Source organism: Oryctolagus cuniculus, chromosome 7, assembly GCF_051225735.1.
Source record: "Oryctolagus cuniculus isolate XC-2025 breed Fujian yellow rabbit chromosome 7, ASM5122573v1, whole genome shotgun sequence".
Lineage (NCBI taxonomy): Eukaryota > Metazoa > Chordata > Mammalia > Lagomorpha > Leporidae > Oryctolagus > Oryctolagus cuniculus.
In genome coordinates, this window is record NC_142873.1 from 153,518,648 (window position 1) to 153,538,953 (window position 20,306).

The 20,306-nt window shown below is 65.0% G+C and overlaps 1 protein-coding gene and 1 long non-coding RNA gene across 14 annotated transcripts in view; one reads left to right on the forward strand and one right to left on the reverse strand.

The window, feature by feature from the left end:
- The window catches only part of ARHGEF10L (Rho guanine nucleotide exchange factor 10 like), a 149,766-nt gene that overhangs the window by 46,233 nt on the left and 83,227 nt on the right, over positions 1-20,306 (reverse strand). For 7 of the 11 annotated variants that reach the window (XM_089299256.1, XM_089299257.1, XM_089299255.1 and 4 more), the window contains 10 exons: positions 17,259-17,367; positions 15,661-15,767; positions 13,883-13,960; positions 12,508-12,687; positions 11,547-11,663; positions 10,724-10,816; positions 9,185-9,358; positions 4,007-4,152; positions 2,315-2,329; positions 1,882-2,063 (listed from right to left, as the gene is read on the reverse strand). In XM_089299256.1, coding sequence (XP_089155382.1) covers positions 1,882-2,063; positions 2,315-2,329; positions 4,007-4,152; positions 9,185-9,358; positions 10,724-10,816; positions 11,547-11,663; positions 12,508-12,687; positions 13,883-13,960; positions 15,661-15,767; positions 17,259-17,367 — 1,201 coding nt within the window. Of the gene's footprint in view, positions 1-1,881; positions 2,064-2,314; positions 2,330-4,006; positions 4,153-9,184; positions 9,359-10,723; positions 10,817-11,546; positions 11,664-12,507; positions 12,688-13,882; positions 13,961-15,660; positions 15,768-16,531; positions 16,731-17,258; positions 17,368-20,306 lie in introns of those variants that run through there. The other 4 variants (XM_051830674.3, XM_089299252.1, XM_089299258.1 and 1 more) reach the window with 3 other exon arrangements.
- Positions 17,055-20,091, forward strand: LOC149125822 (uncharacterized). Of its 3 annotated transcripts, none has more exons than XR_016210229.1 (3): positions 17,055-17,514; positions 18,185-18,247; positions 19,819-20,091. It is a non-coding gene; the product is annotated as an uncharacterized LOC149125822 (long non-coding RNA). The 3 variants fall into 3 exon arrangements; XR_016210228.1 differs by having other exon boundaries at positions 19,830-20,091; XR_016210230.1 differs by lacking the exon at positions 19,819-20,091 and adding an exon at positions 18,625-18,748 and having other exon boundaries at positions 17,366-17,514.

Sequence of the window (20,306 nt, forward strand, 5' to 3'; positions counted from 1 at the left end):
ACCCTGACACAGGGACACTGTCCCCTCACTGTCCACACTGACACAGGGACGCCGTCCCCTCACTGTCCACCCTGACGCAGGGACGCCGTCCCCTCACTGTCCACCCTGACACAGGGGCGCCGTCCCCTCACTGTCCACCCTGACGCAGGGACGCCGTCCCCTCACTGTCCACACTGACACAGGGACGCCGTCCCCTCACTGTCCACACTGACACAGGGACGCTGCCCCCTCACTGTCCACCCTGACACAGGGACACTGTCCCCTCACTGTCCACCCTGACAGAGGGACACTGTCCCCTCACTGTCCACACTGACGCAGGGACGCCGTCCCCTCACTGTCCACCCTGACGCAGGGACGCCGTCCCCTCACTGTCCACCCTGACACAGGGGCGCCGTCCCCTCACTGTCCACCCTGACGCAGGGACGCCGTCCCCTCACTGTCCACACTGACACAGGGGCGCCGTCCCCTCACTGTCCACCATGACGCAGGGACGCCGTCCCCTCACTGTCCACCATGACGCAGGGACGCCGTCCCCTCACTGTCCACCATGACGCAGGGACGCCGTCCCCTCACTGTCCACCCTGACACAGGGACGCCGTCCCCTCACTGTCCACCCTGACACAGGGACGCCATCCCCTCACTGTCCACACTGACGCAGGGACGCCGTCCCCTCACTGTCCACCATGACGCAGGGACGCCGTCCCCTCACTGTCCACCATGACGCAGGGACGCCATCCCCTCACTGTCCACCATGACGCAGGGACGCCGTCCCTTCACTGTCCACCCTGACACACGGACGCCGTCCCCTCACTGTCCACACTGACACAGGGATGCCGTCCCCTCACTGTCCACCCTGACGCAGGGACGCCGTCCCCTCACTGTCCACACTGACACAGGGACGCCGTCCCCTCACTGTCCACCCTGACGCAGGGACGCCGTCCCCTCACTGTCCACACTGACACAGGGACGCCGTCCCCTCACTGTCCACCCTGACACAGGGACACTGTCCCCTCACTGTCCACCCTGACACAGGGACGCTGTCCCCTCACTGTCCACACTGACGCAGGGATGCCATCCCCTCACTGTCCACACTGACACAGGGACACTGTCCCCTCACTGTCCACACTGACGCAGGGACGCTGTCCCCTCACTGTCCACCCTGACGCAGGGATGCTGTCCCCTCACTGTCCACACTGACGCAGGGACGCCGTCCCCTCACTGTCTACCCTGATGCAGGGACGCTGTCCCCTCACTGTCCACCCTGACGCAGGGACGCCATCCCCTCACTGTCCACACCCTGACACAGGGACGCTGTCTCCTCACTGTCCACCCTGACACAGGGACGCCGTCCCCTCACTGTCCACACTGACACAGGGATGCCGTCCCCTCTCCCTCACTGTCCACGGAGTCACAGGGGCACACTCAGGACTGGGCATGGGGCCCAGGCAGAGCCAGATGTCCCCAGGGGGTCCCTGAGGGCTGAGGGGACAGGGTGGGAGTCTCCTGGGCCCCCACTGTGCAGGGGGGAGAACAGGGAGGAGACCGCTGCCTGAGCGGGCAGGCGCCCAAAGGCATGCTGGGTGGGCCCGGGGACCCGTGTGCCATGTGTGTCCCAATTTGAGACAGGGACAGGTGTAGACACACAGGGAGACCAGGTGAGACAGGGCCGGCACTCACTCTGGCCTGCCCCATGGTGTGGGGGGAGGGAGCAGGGTGTGCACACACAGTGAGACAGGGCTGTGCGTGTCCCAGGGGAGATGGGGCGGGCACTCACTCTGGGCCTGCCCCATGGCGGGGGGGCGGGGTTTGCACACACAGTGAGATGGGGTGGGGGCGGGGCTTGCACACAGGTGAGACGGGGCGGGGAGGGCGGGCACTCACTCTGGGCCTGCCCCGCGGGGGGCGCCTTCTTGGCGCCGGCGTGCTGGATGAGGACGTTGTCCTTGTCGTAGGCGCCGCCCTCCTGGCCCACCTCCACCACCTGCACCTGGGGCAGCGCCGTGTTCCACTTCACCACGTACTTGGGCCCCAGGGGCACCAGGCTGCTGATCTCCAACTGGCCCCTAGGTGGACAGAGAGGACGAGTCCCACAGAGCCGGCCGCCCACCCGCCGCCCAGGGCCAGCCCGGAGCGCGCGCTCCGCATGGCACGCCACACGCCAGCTCAGCCAGGCCGACCCCCGCAGCCCAAGCACGAGGCCTCAGGCCACACCAAGCCGGAGCCGAGCGGAGCCCTCGCCGGGGCGGAAGCACCCACGTGCCCAGGCCCGGCCCCAGAGCCAGAATCACACGGCCCGAGCCCCACAACCACCTACCTGTGATGGGCAGGCCTGGGGAAAGACAAGAAACAAGGCTGTCACGGGGGCCAAGCCACATCCACGCGGGCTGAGGCCGCTGGGCGGGGCATCGGGGCGCGAGGAGGGACAGCTCCGGGGGAGCCGTGGCAACGGGCGTGGGCAGAGGGTTCGGCACAGAGGAGGCGTCTCCTCCCCGGGCTGGGCCTGCGCCACCTCAACCTCCCCGCCGCTCTGCCAGGTGAGGACGCCGATGCTCAGCCTGTGGGGTGGCTCAGCCCCTGTCCCCCACGCCGAACTCCCCCAAACTGGGCCACGGACGCCCCACCCGGCTCTGCACGCTAGCCCTTGCACCACGTGAGGACAGACAGGGCGTCCGTCGCAGCCCCGGCACCTGCCCAGGGCCCAGGGCGTAGACGGGACTGAAGAATCACAGCTGGTGCTGCACGCAGCCTGGGACGCCGGCATCCCGCGTGAGCGCGCTGCAAGTCCCAGCTGCTCGGCTTCTGACCCAGCTGCCTGCTCATGCACCCGGGAAGGCAGCGGGGGACGGCCCGAGTGCTGGGGCACTTGCAACCCACGTGGGAGACCTGGACGCAGCTCCTGGCTCCTGGCTTTGGCCTGGCCCAGCCCTAGAGCTGCGGCCATCTGGGGAGTGAACCAGCAAAGGGGTCTCTCTGCCTGTCCCTCTCAATTTGCCCAATCAATCAATCAATCAATCAAGTCTTAAAAGAACCATAGCACCTGAATGAATGACTGAGCCAAGGAATGAGGGAGTGAGTCAGCCGTGAGCACTGCCCGCACCCCGTGACACGGGCTCCTGCAGAGGGGAGGGGCTGGGGACAGACTCGGTGAGTGAGTGCCAAGGGCCCAGCTACTCCCCTGCTAGGATGGGGGTTCTGGAACCACAGAGCACCCCAAAATCAGCACGGCCAGCGCAGAGACGCACGAGCTGACCCTGGCTGCAGAGCCCAAACGAGGCTCCACGTGCACCCCCCAGCCCCGCGGTGGGTGGGCCCGGCTGGACTAACACTCGGGACAGCGCTCCCTCTGGGGTGGCTCCCGGGTGCTGGGCCGCGGGTCCTGGGAGCAGTATCTCCCGTGGAGCCGGCTGCAAAGGTCACGGCACGGCTCAGGAAGCATTCGGGGAGGGGTCTGGCATCCCTGGCACCTACGGGACACACGGGGACACCGAGGAACTGCAGGGCAGGGGGCCCGGCTCGTGGCCCTGTGACCGCTGGGCGTGTGAACCTGAACTCCGATCTACGTCTTAGCCTCTGTGCCGCCCCAGTGCACAGGCCCGAGTCCAGGCAGTGGCCCCCAGCTCTGGGCCCTGCTCTCCCCGGCACAGCCTGGCATCCGGGCTCTGCGCATCAGCACAACCTCCAGCCCAGAACCAGGACGCCAGGCTCTGCAGACAGAAGATGCCGGGCACCCCGGGAGGGGAGACACGGCCCGAGTGGGAGGAGCAGGGGTCTGGAGTGGACACCGGGAAGGACCCTTCCATTTCAAAGTGGTCAAAGGCTCAGAGGCTGCTGGGTCACCCCCTGTGCAAGAGACCCCTGGGTAATGCCCTGCCGTTGGCCCACAGCGGGAGCTGCCCTGTGACCCCTGCCCTGCGCTGGGCCCAGGGACGGAGCAGGTGGAAGGGGCAGTGAGAAAGGTGGGGTGGGGTGGGGGCGGGGTTCTGGGGGCGGGGCGGGGCCTGCTCACTTGAAGTTGATGTTGGCGCAGACCAGCATGTCATTGAGCAGGAAGACCCTGCGCTCCTTGGACTTGATCAGCTGCCCGCGGTCCCCGTACACCGTCTCCGTCAGCGTCTCGCACAGGAGCAGCTGCCGCTGGCCTGAGGTCAACAGCTGGGGGAGGAGAGAGGGCAGGTCAACTGCGGCAACGCAGCCAGGCAGGCAGCCTCACAGGCCGCGCCGAGCGGAGCCGAGGGCCCTGGCCACCTGCCCACGCACGAGCCGGGCCCTGCAGCCAGCAGCCGCACCACGGTGATCCTGCACCAGCCCGGGAGTCACAGAAAGGACCTCTGACCCTCGACCCTTCACCTCACCCACGTCACCCACGTGAGGGTCAGCTTCCACAGGTTGGGGGAGCAATAACCTCCGGCCCCCAATCCCACAGGGTAGCGCACAGGGGACAGTCTGGCCACCTCGTTCACAGAGCCCGGTGCGACAGGGAGACACGGGCTCCTGATGGAAAGTTAGCACAGGGCCGGGCTACACCGCCGTGTGCGACACCGGCATCTCACACAGCACTGCCTGTCCCAGTCCTGGCTGCTCTGCTTCCAGTCCAGCTCCCTGCTAATGCACCTGGGACAGCAGCAGAGGATGGCAGAGCGCTTGGGCCCTGCACCCACGTGGGAGACCCAGAAGGAGCTCCCGGCTCCTGGCTTTCGCCTGGCCCAGCCCTGGCTGCTGCAGGCATTTGGGGAGTGAACCAGGAGATGGAAGCTCCTTTTTTTTTAAAAAAAAAAAAAAAAGATTTGTTTATTTGTTTGAAAGACAAAGTTACAAAAAGAGAGAGAGACAGAGGTCTTCCATCCACTAGTTCACTCCCCCAATGACCACAATGGTCAAAGCTGGGCCAGACTGAAGCCAGAAGCCAGGAGCTTCTTCGGGTCTCCCACATTAATGCCTGGACTCAAGCACTTGGGCCATCTTCCACTGCTGTCCCAGGCACCTTAGCGGGGAGCTGGATAGGAAGTAGAGCAGCTGAGACACGAACTGGTGCCCATATGTAATGCCAGCACTACAGGTGGCAGCTTAACCTGCTACGCCACAGTGCGGGCTCCTCTTTCTCTGTCACTCTTCTTAAGAAAAAAAATAAAAAAGATTATTTATTTATTCATTTGAGAGGTAGGGGCCGACGCTGTGGCGCAGCGGGTTAACGCCCTCGCCTGAAGTGCCAGCATCCCATATGGGTGCAGTTCGAGACCCGGCTGCTCCACTTCCGATCCAGCTCTCTGCTATGGCCCAAGTCCTTGGGCCCCTGCACCCATGTGGGAGACCTGGAGGAGGCTCCTGGCTTCTGGCTCCAGATCGGTGCAGCTCTGGCCATTGCGGCCAATTGGGGAGTGAACCAGCAGATGGAAGACACTTCTTTCTCTCTCTCTCTCTCTCTCTCTCTCTCTCTGCCACTCTTTCTCTGTGTAACACTGACTTTCAAATAAATAAATTAAATCTTAGAAAGAAAGAGAGAAAGAAAGAGAAAAGAAAGCAGAGTTACAGAGAGGCAGAGGCAGAGAGAGAGGTCTTCCATCTGCTGGTTCACTCCCCAAAGGCTACAACAGCCAGATGTGAGCCAATCCAAAGCCAGGAGATTTGAGCTTCATGCAGGTCTCCCACGTGGGTGCAGGGGCCCAGGTAGTTGGGTCATCTTCTGCTGCTTTCCCAGGCTCATTAGCAGGGAGCTGGATCAGAAGTGGAGCAGCCAGGATTCGCACCAGCACCCAAATGGGATGCCAGCACTGCCGGCATCAGCTTTACCTGCTATGCCACAGCACTGGCCCCTCTCTCTCAGTCATTCTGCCTTTGAAATAAATAAATAAATCTTAAAAAACAAAAAAGTGGGGCCAGCGATATGGCAGTGTGTGGGTTAACGCCCTCGCCTGAAGCGCCAGCATCGCATATGGCCGCTGGTTCGAGACCTGGCTGCTCCGCTTCCAATCTAGCTCTCTGCTGTGGCCTGGGAAAGCAGTGGAAGATGGCCCAAGTCCTTGGGCCCCTGCACCCATGTGGGAGACCTGGAAGAAGCTCCTGGCTCCTGGCTTCTGATCGGCAGCTCTGGCCGTTGCAGCCAATTGGGGAGTGACCGATCGGATGCAAGACCTCTTTCTCTCCCTGCCTCTCCTCTCTCTGTAACTCCTTCAGGTAAATAAATAAATCTTTAAAAAAAAAAAAAACATTAAAACTGTCAAGATGCCACACAGAGGGTTAAGCCAGGTCCAGGGCCTGCTAAGCGCACGTCCTGGGTGTGGCACACAGCAGGACTCCACGGACAGCTGCTGTCCTGTGGCTGCCACCCATGGCATCCTTCACCAAGGAGGGGGGTGCCACAGCCTCAGCAGGGGCCTGGCCTGGAAGTGGTCCCTGGCCGTGCCCAGCCCCACCTCTTGCCCGTCTCGGTACTGGCTCAGACCAGCTCCGCCGGTCAGCCACACCCCACTCCAGGAAGCCAGACTCTGGAGCCCAAGCATCGGAGCAGACTTTTGCTGACCTCGGGCTGCCAGACCCCCAGGGAAATGTCTGTGTTCCTATCAGGGAGCGGGACTGCTCGGCAAAGTTCACTCTCATGACCGTGACCCCGACGAGGCCCATCAGACCCCCGCTTCTGCTCCCTTCTGGCCAGGGAAAGGTCAGGTCACCCCAGAGCACCCCGAGAGGATCCGTCACTCGCCAGAGCTCTGTGCCCCTCAGGTCAATGCACAACCACGAGTCCACGCGGCACCCGGTGCCCGCCGTGTGCCAGGCCCCAAGGGGCGCTCAATGGTGCTTCGCTCACTTGATCGATGCGGGGTGAAGTGACTGGCCGAGGGCCACTGCCGGCTGATGGACAGGGCAGAGCCGCATCCCCCGTACTGTGCGGCCGGCACACAATGTATTTCCAACCCCCAGGCGCTCTTGGGGTCTCCCCAGGCCCCCCATGGCTGCTGAAGCCGGCCCTGCACCCCCATGCCTCAGCCTCCGAGGACAGCAGGGCACCGCGGCAGAGCCGGGAGGAGGAAAGTCCCCGCCGGCAGCCCCTCCCGGCCTCCCAGACAGATTTCTAAGGAGCAGAAGGAAAACGCAGCTGTTGCACAAACGTCCCTGGAAGACGCCTGAGTCGGCTGTTTTGAAGAGTGGGCACCGGTTCCCTCTCGGCCACACCCAGTTTCGTTTCCGCTTCTTCCTGGGTGACGACGGGAGGGAAACCAGTGTATGGCTCTCCAAATGGCCATGAGGTCCAGGGAGGGCCCTGGCGGGGCAGGCGCGGTGCGCGGCCACCACACCCCTCACGCCATGTGCATCCAGCTCGACCCTCACTTGACAACTGGGGAAACTGAGGCTCAAGCGTTCCGTCCCTGCTGGACCTCAAAAGGTCCCCCTCACCTCAAGCCAGGGCCCAGCACATGCGCTGCCCAGGTCCCCACGGGCACACGCCGGAGGAGAACAGACGGCTTTTCCCGTTGCGGCTGCACAGGTGCACGGACAGGGAAGCCTTGGTCACAGGAAAGAGCTAAAGGCAGGGAGGGGAGGAGCTGCCCAAGCGCTAAGGCCAGCGTGGTGGTCACAGGTGGCCTAGAGCCTTTTCCTCCAGAGATGGCCCCCAAAAACCCCGGCTTGCGTGGAGTGGGAGGCAGGGGCTGGGGCGATGACCCCCACCCCTCACGCCTGCCTGAGTGACCCTGGATGGGGGCAGCCCCACCAGAGAGCACTCCATCCCTGCTGGCCTTTTCCTTCCCTGTTTTATCCTCCTGGGCAGGTGGAGCGAACCCAGATGCCTGTGGGGCCAGCAGGTCACACTGGAGCAAAGCAGCGGCCACCAGCCACGTGGGCAGTGCCGCCGGCAAGCGTGGGCAGCAGCTTCTCCACCAAGAAGCCCCCAAGTCTGATCTTAGGGGAGAACAGTTGTCCGCTTTGGCCGGCACTGAGGCTCAGAGGTTTAAAGCCCAACCTGTGGCCCCAGCATCCCCGATGGATACTGGTTCACTCCAGCTCCCTGCTAACGTGCCTGGGAGGGCAGCAGAGGATGGACCAAGTGCTTGGGACCCCGCACCCATGCAGGAGACTCGGAAGAAGCTCCTGGCTCCTGGCTTCGACCTGGCTCAGCCCCGGCTGATGCAGCCATTTGGGGAGCGAACCAGCAGATGGAAGATCTCTCTCTCTTTTTCTCTCTCTCTCTCTCTCTGAGTCTCCTCTCTGCCTTTCAAATAAATAAATCTTTAAAAAAAAAAAAAAAAAAAAAAAAAAAAGGAAGTCGTCAATTACTTCCCTACAAGCCAAACTTCCCTGAGGCAGGACGACCACGCAGGGCCCACGCACAGCCCGCACTGCCAAGCGCCTGCATCCGGGACCACTGGAGCTTCCCCCCGCACTGCCGTCTTCCCTCCCGGGAGCTGCCAGCCAGCAGCCTCCGTTCTGCGTTCAGGATCCTGCCGCGCCCCAGGGGCTCCTGGAGATCCCCCAGAGGCTACGAACGCCCCCTCCCAACCCCGCACAGGAGCCCCTTCCCCAAGAATGGCCCAGCACCGTGCCTGCGGGGGGGGGGGGGGGGGGGCCGGCCCTGGCCCAGCCCCCCGCCCCGCCCCCCGGGATCCGGGCTCGGCGTGGGAGGCCCGGTGTGGGAGGCCCCTGTGTGTGCGCAGGTGACTCGGCGAGGGGACCTGCGCTCCGCGCTCTCCTTGGCAAGGTCTCCAGGCTTTCCTGCCCGGATGCTCCTAAGCCGCAACCCCAGCGCGCGGCCCGGCCTTTCCATCTCCTTCCGTGAAGGCCTCCTGGAGGCTGCTTTGCCACGGCCTCATTCACGCAGCGGCCCCGGGGACGGGCGGCTCCTGAGCTCACCTCGCATCAGAGGAAGCAAAGGGGCTCAGAGAGGCTGGGCAGGTCCCTGGGGGCCACACAGCGTGCGCCAGACTCTCCCCAGAGCCCGCGTGATTAACCACGAGGCTCCCGGTGTCTTCACTGGCCGTCACACTGATGATGCACAAAACCAGCTGGGGTCCCAGATGACCGCAATGCACGTGGGGGCTCCAGTCGAGAGCCTAACGCCCAGAGTGAGTTCGGGGGCTCAGGCAGGAAAGCCAGGCGTGGGCTCCCCGGAGAGCGCCGCCACCGGGCAGGCGGCCGGGCAGAGGCAGGCGCCGCCGGCAGGGCGGGCAGGGCGGCCGGGGCGGCCGGCGCTCACCTTGCTGAGGCTGCTGCGGTCGCTCACGCTCTTGGTCAGCTGCTGGATCTCGGCCACCTGGTCGGCCAGCCGCTTCTGCTCGTTCAGCTTCTCGGCCAGCGTCTCCAGCTCGGTGAGGGCCAGCTGCAGCGAGAGCCGGTCAGGGTGGCCCCTGGGGGTGTTCTTCAGCATGTCCTGCCAGGGAGAGCCAGGCTGAGGACCCCCCCTCGACAGAGCTGCCCGCTGCACACCTCCTCCTCCACGGACCAGGACTGCAAGAGGCTCAGATGGCGCCACAGAGGAAGGCCTCAAAAAACCACCGAGTGCAGCTGGCACTGTGGCGTAGTGGGCTAAGCCTCCACCTGCATCGCCGGCATCCATACGGGCGTTGGTTCGAGTCCCGGCTGCTCCACTTCCGATCCAGCTCTCTGCTATGGCCTGAGAAAGCAGTGGAGGATGGCCCAAGTCCTTGGGCCCCTGCACCTACATGGGAGACCTGGAAGAAGCTCCTGGCTCCTGGCTTTAGATCGGCCCAGTTCCAGCCGTTGCAACCATGTAGGGAGTGAACCAACGGATGGAAGACCCCCCCGCCCTCCGCCTCTCTGTAACTCTGCCCTTCAAATAAACAAATAAAATCCAAAAAAAAAAAAAAAAAAAAAAAACCACTAAATGAGACAAACAAACATGTGGACACCGCATCCCATATGGGAGTCCTGGCTGCTCCACTTCCCATCCACCTCCTTGTTAATGGCCATCTGGGGAGTGAACCTACAGATGGAATCTCTCTCTCTCTCTCCCTCTCTCTCTCTCTGTCGCCCTCCCTCACTCTCTCTCCCTCTCCCTCTAACTCTGCCTTTCTTTTTTTTATTTTTTATTTTTATTTTTTGACAGGCAGAGTGGATAGTGAGAGAGAGACAGAGAGAAAGGTCTTCCTTTTTGCCGTTGGTTCACCCTCCAATGGCTGCTGCGGCTGGCACGCTGCAGCCAGCGCATCGCACTGATCCAAAGCCAGGAGCCAGGTGCTTCTCCTGGTCTCCCATGGGGTGCAGGGCCCAAGCACTTGGGCCATCCTCCACTGCACTCCCGGGCCATAGCAGAGAGCTGGCCTGGAAGAGGGGCAACCGGGACAGAATCCGGCGCCCCGAACGGGACTACAGCCTGGTGTGCCGGCGCCGCAAGGCGGAGGATTAGCCTATTGAGCCGCAGTGCCAGCCTAACTCTGCCTTTCAAATAATAAAAGAAATAAATCTCTTTTTTGAAAACGGGTACAATGGTAACGTATCCGTAAGTGCACTGATCAATACTAACTTATCAAGGCTTAGATCGGAACCCATCCACATCTGAGGATAGAAAGAAAAACGCCACTGGGTCCCTGGGCCTGGCAGCCACCCCCTGGCCTCCAGGGAGACAGCCCAGGGACAGGACTGGCTTCACAAGGGAGTGCAGAAGAGGCCACAGCCCCATGACAGGGGCCAGGTTGTGAGAGGGTCCAGGGCCGGCGCCCCTGCCTCCCCCACCGCCCCCACCCCCACCTGTGCTCCGCGGGCCTCCCGGGGGTACCTGCAACAGGAGGATGAACTGCGGGAACCTCTGGATGGGCTTCACCATGAGCCCGTAGAGGGTGACCCGGTCCGGGCTGCACACCTGCCGCCGCTGCCGGAGACAAGGCGTGTCACTCGCTGACCCTCTGCACCCGGGTGTGCACAGGGTCCTGACCTGGGCTCCTCTCCCCAGGCTGCTGCTCAGCCCTGGACCCCGAGAGAAGAGCCCAGGCAGGGCCCTGGCTCCACAGCCAAGGATCCCCCCCCCGCCACCGCGGCTCCCACATGCCCCGACCCTCGGGAGACCAGGCAGACAGGGGTCAGACTTCTAGAAGTCAGGACCACCACTCCGTCCACTTACTGAGCAGACAGCCCGGGGCCCCCGTGAGCAGCAGGGGCCAGGTGGGCTTCCCGTCCTGTCCCTCGCACCTGCTCGATCACTCCATGCACACACCTGCTACCCGGGCCCCACACACACCCCCTGCAGCCCCACGGCTTCTCCACTGGCCCCCACTTCGTGTCTGTCCCAGCTCAAAACTTCTCCATGGTTCCCCACTACCCCAGTCAGAGCTGGGAGGTCCAGAACTCCCCAAATGGACCCCAGCTGCCCCCTGGCTTCAGTGCCCCCTGAATCCACCCCGCCTTGCCCCCTCCTGCCTCTGACCTTTGCCTCTGTCCTTGACCCTGGAACACCCTCTCCTGTGTCTCCGCTCCAGGATCAGGACCTCGTCACCACCTCCTCCCAGGGACGGGGAGGGATGCCCCAAAGGCCAGAGGAGAGGCGCCCCGCCCAGGCTGCAGCAGCCGAGGCGCTGGTGGGAGGTGGCCCGGGCTGCACGCACCTTGAGGAAGTCGAGGAAGGCGGGCTTGGTGAGACAGGCCTTCTTGATGACGGACATGGCGTTGGTGAAGTTGTTCACGTAGTCGCTGTACACGTCCAACACCATGGACTTGGAGAACTGAATCGAGGCAGGGAGGGGGCCAGGCTGAGTGGCTGAGCGGCCGCACCCGCCCCGCCTCCCCCCTCCCTCCCCACCGCGGCCACACGCTGACCCACAGACAGCCCTGCGGAGGAGTGAGCGGGCGAGGCGCCCGGCTCAGAGAGGCCACGGGGCCGTCCCAAAGTCACGGGCAGGACCCGGCAGCCCCAGGAAACAAACGGCCCCTCGCCGGGGCGGTGCGTGGACTGAGCTGAGGGTGGAGACCACACCTGCAGCCCAGGAGCCGGGTTCCTCAGCAGACCCACAGGCGCTGTGGCTCCCCAAAAACCCATTTTGGCTTTCACCAGACCCAGAGGCCTCCGACAGACCAAGGCCAACTCCACTGACTTGAGCCTCCCCTGCCTGGGTGCACTGGAGGCCACGGACCTGAAACTGACAGGAGACACCCAGGGACCCCCAGCCCTGCCCAAGGCAGCACAATGGGGCCAGACCCCGTCTCCCGGCCCGATCCTGCACTCCGGCCCCAGCACAGGGGCTTCCCCTCAGGCCAGGATTTGCGCCGCGTTTCTAACGGTCACTCCACAAGGGAGGGAGCTCGTGACCTGCCAGGGGACCGCCCCCAGTGGCAGAGCCAGAACAGGGAGCTGGCAGCAGCAGCCCACAGCCTGGCAGACACTTACAGGGACACGTGGGCACTTCCAGCTGTCACACCCACCCCGGCCTCGGCCAGACACGCAGGCCCTGCCGCCCTCAGCCCCACCCCGCCCCGGACTGAACATGGCCAGCAGGCAGAGGCGGGTGGCCAGGCTGTGTGACCCCCAGGGCCAACCCCAGGGGGCCGCGCAGAGAGCAGGGCACCCACCGAGGCCACGAAGAGGTCACCGATCTTCTCGGTGGAGTCCCACTCAGCCACGCGGGACGACAGGGCGATCTGGAACATGGAGTGGCAGTGCAGGATCTCCTTGACGCGGAAGAACACGGCCTGGCACTTGCGTGCGCTCAGCGCCTTGGGCTCCATCTCCATCAGGGGGTTGCGGTAGTCCTGCGGGGTGGGCACATGAGGCCACGGCCCCTCCCTCCCGGCCCCCAGGGCCACCCGGACGGGGCGAGGCCAAGCAGAAGCGGGAGGCGCCGGGTAGGCCTTCCTGGAGGAGAGCCCGCGGCCCCTCGCTCTGCCAGAGGTTCCGGAAGGACCTCCGGACACGGCGCTCTCTGCTCCCCCCACCACACACACCCCGTGTGACTGGGTGCTTGGGAGGAACAGGCTCTCCGGCACCAGGGAACTCCGGGGAAGCTCCCCCTGCGGCTCTGCTTGTGGCTGGGCCAGGCTGAGCCCTGAGGTCGCCACAAGCCCCCTCGGCCCCCAGCCCGAGCGCCACGCTGTCCATCAGGCTCGGTCAGAAGCAAGGGGCATTCTCATCTGTGCCTGCCCGATGCCTGGGCTCCCTCTCTCTTCCAAGCTCGGGAGGGGGAGAGCAGGGGGCCTTGGCACCTTCCTCCCCCACAAGTCCCTCCCCAGCGGCCTCACTCCGACAGCCAGGGCTGCCCAGTTGTGCCAGCCCGGGGACTCTGCCTGCGACCAGGTCGGCAGTCCAGGGTCACATCACGCAAGCGTCTGAGAGCAATTCCTGGGCATCCTGACGCGAGACCCTGAACGGCGCCCCTGCCTTGGGAGCCCAGAGAGGACGGGGGGCTTGGCTCCGGCCCTCGGTGCCTCCGAGCACAAAAGGAACCGCATGCCCTCAACCCTACAGGAGAGCACACAGCCACCCCTGGGAACTCTTGGTGTCCCCAGAATGGAGGTGCTGTCCCCACAGAACAGTGCAGGCAGAGCCGGTGCTCCGCGGAGGGGCTGGGACGCCCGGCTTCCACGCTGGAGAGCCTGGCTCCACCTCCTGCTCTGGTTCCTGACCGCTTCCCGCTAACACACACCCCGGAAGGCAGCCCTTCCGTGGCAGGACCTGAGCCCCTGCCACCCACATGGGAGACCTGCCAGCCCCCGCCATCACAGGTATCTGGGGATTTGGGGGATCCCTCCCTCTACCTCCCCCCACCACACCCTCCACCTCTCAAGTAAATAAATAATACATTTTCTAATCAAAAATAGAAAACCAGCGCCAGCTTTTAAACGCGTCCCCCTTAAAAACGGCCCACGGCCCCCAAGCACGCCTGGTCAAGTGCGCCGCCAGGGTCTTCCCTGCGCTGGCCCAGACGTCCCGACAGCCCCGAGGCCACACCTGGAGTATCCGCTTCAGGGAGTCCACGTAGCTGCCTTCGCTCTGCACGATGGAGCCCAGGATGTGCCTGCGGACCACCTGGCGGGCGACAGCTCAGTCAGCGGGGAAGGGGGCGGGGCAGGAAGGGCGCCGACAACTCCAGGATGGGGTGGGGCAGCGGGCAGGGGGAGGAGCCGCACTGCCTTCCGTGCTGCCCACACTGCCCCGGGGCCAGCCGCGCCGGCCTCTGCTCGCCGCTCCCACAGTGTCGGCGCCCTCGGCCTTTGGACCACTCTAACAGCAAACTCTCAGGCCGAACTGAAACCCCAGCCCCCAGCATGCGCTGCAGATGGACTCCTTAGGCCACTGTCTCCACGAGAAGGTGCCGGGGTCCAGCCCACCGGGGTCTCCACTTCAGTCTCTCCCCGTCCCCGTGTGGCCATCGGGGTCTCTCCTCGGCAGGAGAGACCCTCCAGGAGCAGGGCCCACGCTGGGCCCCCAAACCCCAGCCACAGCTGACCAGCACGTGTGACCGGGGCCTCCTTCACCTGGCGGGAGCAGGGGGTGCCAGGCTCCGCTGCACACTGGGACCACAGTGGGTCTCTAAGACGCACTGTCACCCGGCTCCCACCCCGGGCATCCCGATTTCCTCGGGACTGAGTGTAACCTGGGTTTCAGGGTCTGTGACATCTCCCAGGTCACTGTGGGACAACGCTGGGCCAGCACACAGGGACGGTGTCCCATGTGGGAGGTGGCCAAGGCCTGCACAGAGCGGCACCCAGTGCAGAGTCCCTGTGGACATGATGTTTGGGGTTGAGCCACTTCTCGGTGGGTGCTCCCCATGCCTCTAGCCACCCTGCACCGTGAAGACAAGAAACGTCTCCGGATGCTGCCAGATGTGCCCTGGAGGGCAAAAATCACCCTCGGGTGACAGCTATGGCCAAGGGTAACTGACAAGGCCTGACCCGGGGGTGCAAAGGGCTAGAGTCCCACCGACAGCAGCAGCAGGAGACCTGCACGCACAGCTGTGGCCTGGGGGTGGCACGGGGGCAGGGTGGGGGCGCCTCCATCTCAAATGCTGTGCAGAGGCTGGGCAGACAGATGGCTAAGGGCTGGAGAAGAGCAGGCCTCCCGGGATGGGGGTGCTGCCCCTGGGCTCCAGCCACTGCCGCGGGCAGACCTGCACGCCAGAGCGGCGCCAGCTTCCTGCTCTCTGAGGGCAGCCAGTGGCGGGATGCTCCGCCAACCACACAGTGGGCAGAGCCCTTCCGCTGGGCCAGCTGCCCGACACACCTCCCTCTATCCCCACCCCTGCATGGGGCAGCAGGGATCGGCCGGCAAACCCGGACTGGGAGGGGAAGTGACTCAACCAGGGTCCCTGAGCAAAGCCACTGGGATCTCAGCGTGATGCCCTGGGGGCAGGCAGCCCTCATTCTGTGGCCACGCTGCCATGTGAGGTCAGCGCGGGCACCTGCACCCTGCGGTCTCCCCCAGGACCCTGCTGATCTTGACCGCCTCTCCCTCCAACAGCGCCTGAGCTAGAACAGTTCACTCTGCTTCCACAGTCGGGGGGGGAGCCCCTCAAATCCCGGCATGCCCCGCCCCCCACAAGCCAACAGCATGGAGGCCACAGGACCCTGTTTAGAAAGCCTGTGCATCCAGCTAAGACAAGCCAGGCGCCTCCCACCCCGGTGAGGCCCTAAACCTCGCTTCCCCTTCATGAACCAGACCAGAGTAGGCGCGGGGAGCAGGCTGGGACCCCAGGCCCCTCCCTGCAGACGCCCCCGCAAACCCCTCACCTGCTGAGGGCTCAGGCCATCAGGCATGGGGCCCAGCTCCGGGGCCGGGGGCTTGATGTCCGTCACGGCCACCTCCAGGAGCCCCATGTCTTCCTCCTCCGAGTCACCTGGAAGGTCAAACAGGGCCGATGACACAGCGGGTGGGGACAGCGCACGTCACCCTGTGCAGGCCCCCGGAGCCAAGGGCCACCCCAGACCAGCCCTGGATGGGGTCTCGGGGGAGGAGCAGCCTCTGGTGCCGTGCGGGACCAGAGCTGGGCCGCTGACCGGTTCAAGTGCTCACTGCTCCACCCCGGTCCTGGAAGGGCCGCCAGCAAAGCCGTACACACGTGAGCAAGAGCGCGCGAGAGAGAATGGGCAGGGAGGACAAGGCCGCGTCCGGCAGGGCCCGGGCTCTCAGAATTCACCCGGCCAGGAGCCACTGCCCCTGCCAGCCGCCCACGGCTCCATCCCTAGCCACTAAAAATAGTTTTCTTTTGGACGCTGAAGTGGGTAAGAAAATAAGCCCCGAGAGAAATGGGGCAGTCTGGCTTTGTGATTTCAGTTTTTTATTCAAAAAAGGAGAAGAAAAAAGAATGCAAAGGCCCACAAGAAGAGTTCAACTGGAACGGGACAGGGACTCCCTGGCCCGAGTGGAGGCGGGACCAGCGAGGCACAGGCCAGGCCCGTGAGGGACGGGGAGCCAGGGGAGGCCAGGCGGCAGGCAGCCCCGCGAGATGGGCACGGGCGCAGCGAGATGCGACCCCAGCTGCTCCGCAGCAGCTGTGGGCAGCAGGAAGCGGGCGCCGCGGGAAGCTGGGACAAAAGCAGAAGTGGCAGCCACCCCGGGTACACCGAGGGAGCAGGGACACGGCGGGTGGGGGGCCCTTACCTGAGCAGGAGACGGAGGAGGAGGAGGAGGGGCAGCGGACGACGGCGTGGGGGTGGGGGTGGGGGTGGGGGTGGCGGAGGCCCTCCTGCCTGGCCCACATGATGCCCCGGGCATCACCGCGCACCCACCCCAGCCGCCGGGCCCGCGGCTTCCTCTTCCCCCACACACCGCCGCCGGGCAGCATTCTTGGCCTGTGATTCGAGCCCGGCTGCGGCTATTAATAACGCCTCGGAGGGAGGGTCACTCCGGGAAAGGCTCCGGGTTCACGGGCGGGGTGGGGAGGGTGACCCACACGCAGTCGCCGGCCAGCTGGCCTGGCTCCTGCCTTGTCGGGGGCCAGTGCTCCCCCAAAGGCAGAGAAGCCTGGAGACTGGCCAAGCACCCCAGGCCCTGCGCCCACTCCCACGGGCGCCCCGAGAGGTGGGGTTTGACCCATTTCACAGAGGGCAGAACTGTGCAAGGTGTCTGGGAGGCCGCAGAGCTGGGCTGGACCACGTCTGCATGATGCCGTCCTGGTCCCCAGGGTCCACTCCGCAGGGCTCCCACCTCGTCTCAGTCGCCCTCGCCAGCCCCAGGGCGCAGAGGCCACCGGCAGCTCCACCATCCAGAGGAGGAAGCTGAGGCACCCAGAGATGGAAACGGGCGCAGGCTCTCAGCGCGCTCCCTGGCCTGTGTAGCCCCTCCCACAGGGCCTCCTGCGACCCGCAGAGCAGTGGCAGCGCCTCACCCAGGACGTCCTTGCGGTGCAGGAAGGAGACTTTGCGCATGACGGCCATCCGCGTCTTCTCCAGCCCATCCTTGGTCCCGCTCTTGGCGGCCTTCATGAGCTGGGTCATCTGAGAAAGGCAGAGGGGCTGCTCAGAGGGGACGTGGGCCACCCACGGCCACCAGCCTCACCCGCTGAGCCTGGCTGCAGACTCGGAACCACCCAGCCCACTCCTGCCCAGGCTGCAGGGCAGCAGAGGCCAGCAGCGCCGGGGGAGGTGAGCAGGTGCACCTGGCCCAGGGGAGCTTCCTGTGGGCAAGCGGAGGTCCTGGCCTGATTTTTCTCTTTGGGACAAACTACGAGACCAGATGACCAAAGAAGGGAATGGTGTGATGGGGGCGGGGGTGCGGGAGGCTGGAGGCTGGGAGTCCTGGACCTGGGTTCAAATCCCAGCTCTGCCTCTCTCCGGGAAGATGACAGGTCACTAACTTCCCGGAGTCTGCTTCCCAGGCACAACTGGTCCCAGCGCCAGCGCCCAGGCCCAGGCAGGCCCTCTGAGCAGCAGGCCTGGTCACTGCAGGGTCTTTGAGGGGCAGCTACGAGGCCGTGAGTGCGGGCCCAGGCAGGGACCCTCCCCCTACCCCCAAACAGCAGGTTCTTCACTGAGCCACGGCCTGGGCAAGGGGGAGGATCCAGAGAGCAGGATGCAACCTCCCCCCGTGGGCACTGGCCGAGGGTGCAGGAAGCTGGCCGTGGGATGGAGAAGACAGCCGGTGCCCCCTGCATCCTTCCCCACCCCCAGCCCGGCCCGGGGGTCTTTGTCCAACACTGCCAGCAGCCCTACCCCGGGAACCCGCCGCAGGGTGGGGAGGGCTCTGGATCCGCCCCACCCATAGGGGAGCCGGCGTGGGAGCCCAAAGTTCATTTTGGTTAATTTCCACAAACAGCCGTGTGGCATCGCAGTGGACAGCGTGGCTCCAGGAAGACGCTCTCCTCCCTGAACTCTGCTGGTGGGGGACACTGATTTCGGGGTCCTCTGGTCTCCATTCTATCACCTCCCTGTGGGGCCCGGACAGGCTTTCGGGAAACGACTGGTCGGGGAGGGAAGTGAGGCCCCAGCACCCCCCCACATCTCTGTGGTGGATTCTAAGGTAGCATGGGGGGGCATAGACGCCTTTGAGGAGCTAAAGGGGGCCAGGTGTCACCCCAGAAACTGCACACTGATGCTCCTGCTCTTCTGGGGTGGGGGCTGGGAACCTCTGCAGCACAGACCAGTGCCCACCCTGGCATCCATGGGGCTGTCCAGGGAGCCCCTAAACTGCTCTGTGGGGGAGGGGAATCATCTGAGGCCCTTCCCTGGGTCAACCTGCCATGTCCCCGCCCCCAGAGCACCCCATCCTAGGCTCCGCCCCTCACTGGCTCCCTGAGAAGCCACACCTGCCCCACCCTGGACTGCAGGCCTCTCAGTGAGTGTCGAAGGGCCTCTGTGCAAACTGTGAAATGTCTCTTCCCTCCTTGGGCACCCGGGTGTGGGTGTGGGTGCCCCGGGTGTGGGTGTGGGTGCCCTGGGTGTGGGTGTGGGAGCCCCGGGTGTGCAGTGTGGGAGCCCCGGGTGTGGGGTGTGGGAGCCCCGGGTGTGGGGTGTGGGAGCCCCGGGTGTGCCCTGTGGGAGCCCCGGGTGTGGGGTGTGGGAGCCCCAGGTGTGCCCTGTGGGAGCCCCGGGTGTGGGGTGTGGGAGCCCCGGGTGTGGGGTGGGAGCCCCAGGTGTGGGTGTGGGAGCCCCAGGTGTGGTGTGGGAGCCCCAGGTGTGGGGTGTGGGAGCCCCGGGTGTGGGTGTGGGAGCCCCGGGTGTGGGGTGTGGGAGCCCCGGGTGTGGGGTGTGGGAGCCCCGGGTGTGCCCTGTGGGAGCCCCGGGTGTGGGGTGTGGGAGCCCCGGGTGTGGGGTGTGGGAGCCCCGGGTGTGTGGTGTGGGAGCCCCGGGTGTGGTGTGTGGGAGCCCCGGGTGTGGTGTGGGAGCCCCGGGTGTGGGGTGTGGGAGCCCCGGGTGTGGTGTGGGAGCCCCGGGTGTGGGGTGTGGGAGCCCCGGGTGTGGGGTGTGGGAGCCCCGGGTGTGGTGTGGGAGCCCCGGGTGTGGTGTGGGAGCCCCGGGTGTGGGGTGTGGGAGCCCCGGGTGTGGGGTGTGGGTGCCCCGGGTGTGGGTGTGGGTGCCCCGGGTGTGGGGTGTGGGTGCCCCGGGTGTGGTGTGGGAGCCCCGGGTGTGGGGTGTGGGCACCCAGGTGTGAGTGTGGGAGCCCCGGGTGTGGGGTGTGGGAGCCCCGGGTGTGGTGTGGGAGCCCCGGGTGTGGGGTGTGGGTGTGGGAGCCCCGGGTGTGGTGTGGGAGCCCCGGGTGTGGTGTGGGAGCCCCGGGTGTGCACTGTGGGAGCCCCGGGTGTGGTGTGGGAGCCCCGGGTGTGCCCTGTGGGAACCCCGGGTGTGTGTTGTGGGAACCCCGGCTGTGCACTGTGGGAGCCCTGGGTAGAAACCACAGCCCGGCTGCTGTCGGCTGCTGTGACCGCCAGCCGGTGACTTTAGCGCACACAGCCTCCCCCCAGGGTGCCTGTGGACAAGCCGGGCAGGCACAGACCGAAGAGCGGCTCTGCTTCCCATCCAGCTCCCTGCTAACGCGCCTGGGAAAAGCAGGGGATGGCCCAAGTACTCAGACCCCTGCACCCACGTGGGAGACCCGGATGAAGCTCCTGGCTTAGGCCTGGTCCAGGGCCGGCCATTGCAGCCATTTGGTGAATGAACCAGCAGATGGAAGACCTCTGACACTCTGCCTTTCAAATAAATAAAAATAAGTCTTAAAAAAAAAAACTCCCACCTCACAGGGACAGAAACCAAGGCTCTGGGCCCTGGGGACCCGCCCAGCACCAGAGCGCAGAACTGGAGCCCAGGGCTGCAGGCCTCCACAGCACTTGCTTTTAGCCTTGACACCAGTAGGTGCTCAGTGAGCAGAGGCTCCCATGGTCCACGTCGCCAGCACCCAGCAGCCTGGGCGCGGCGATTTCTCCTACAGACGCCGCCCCTGC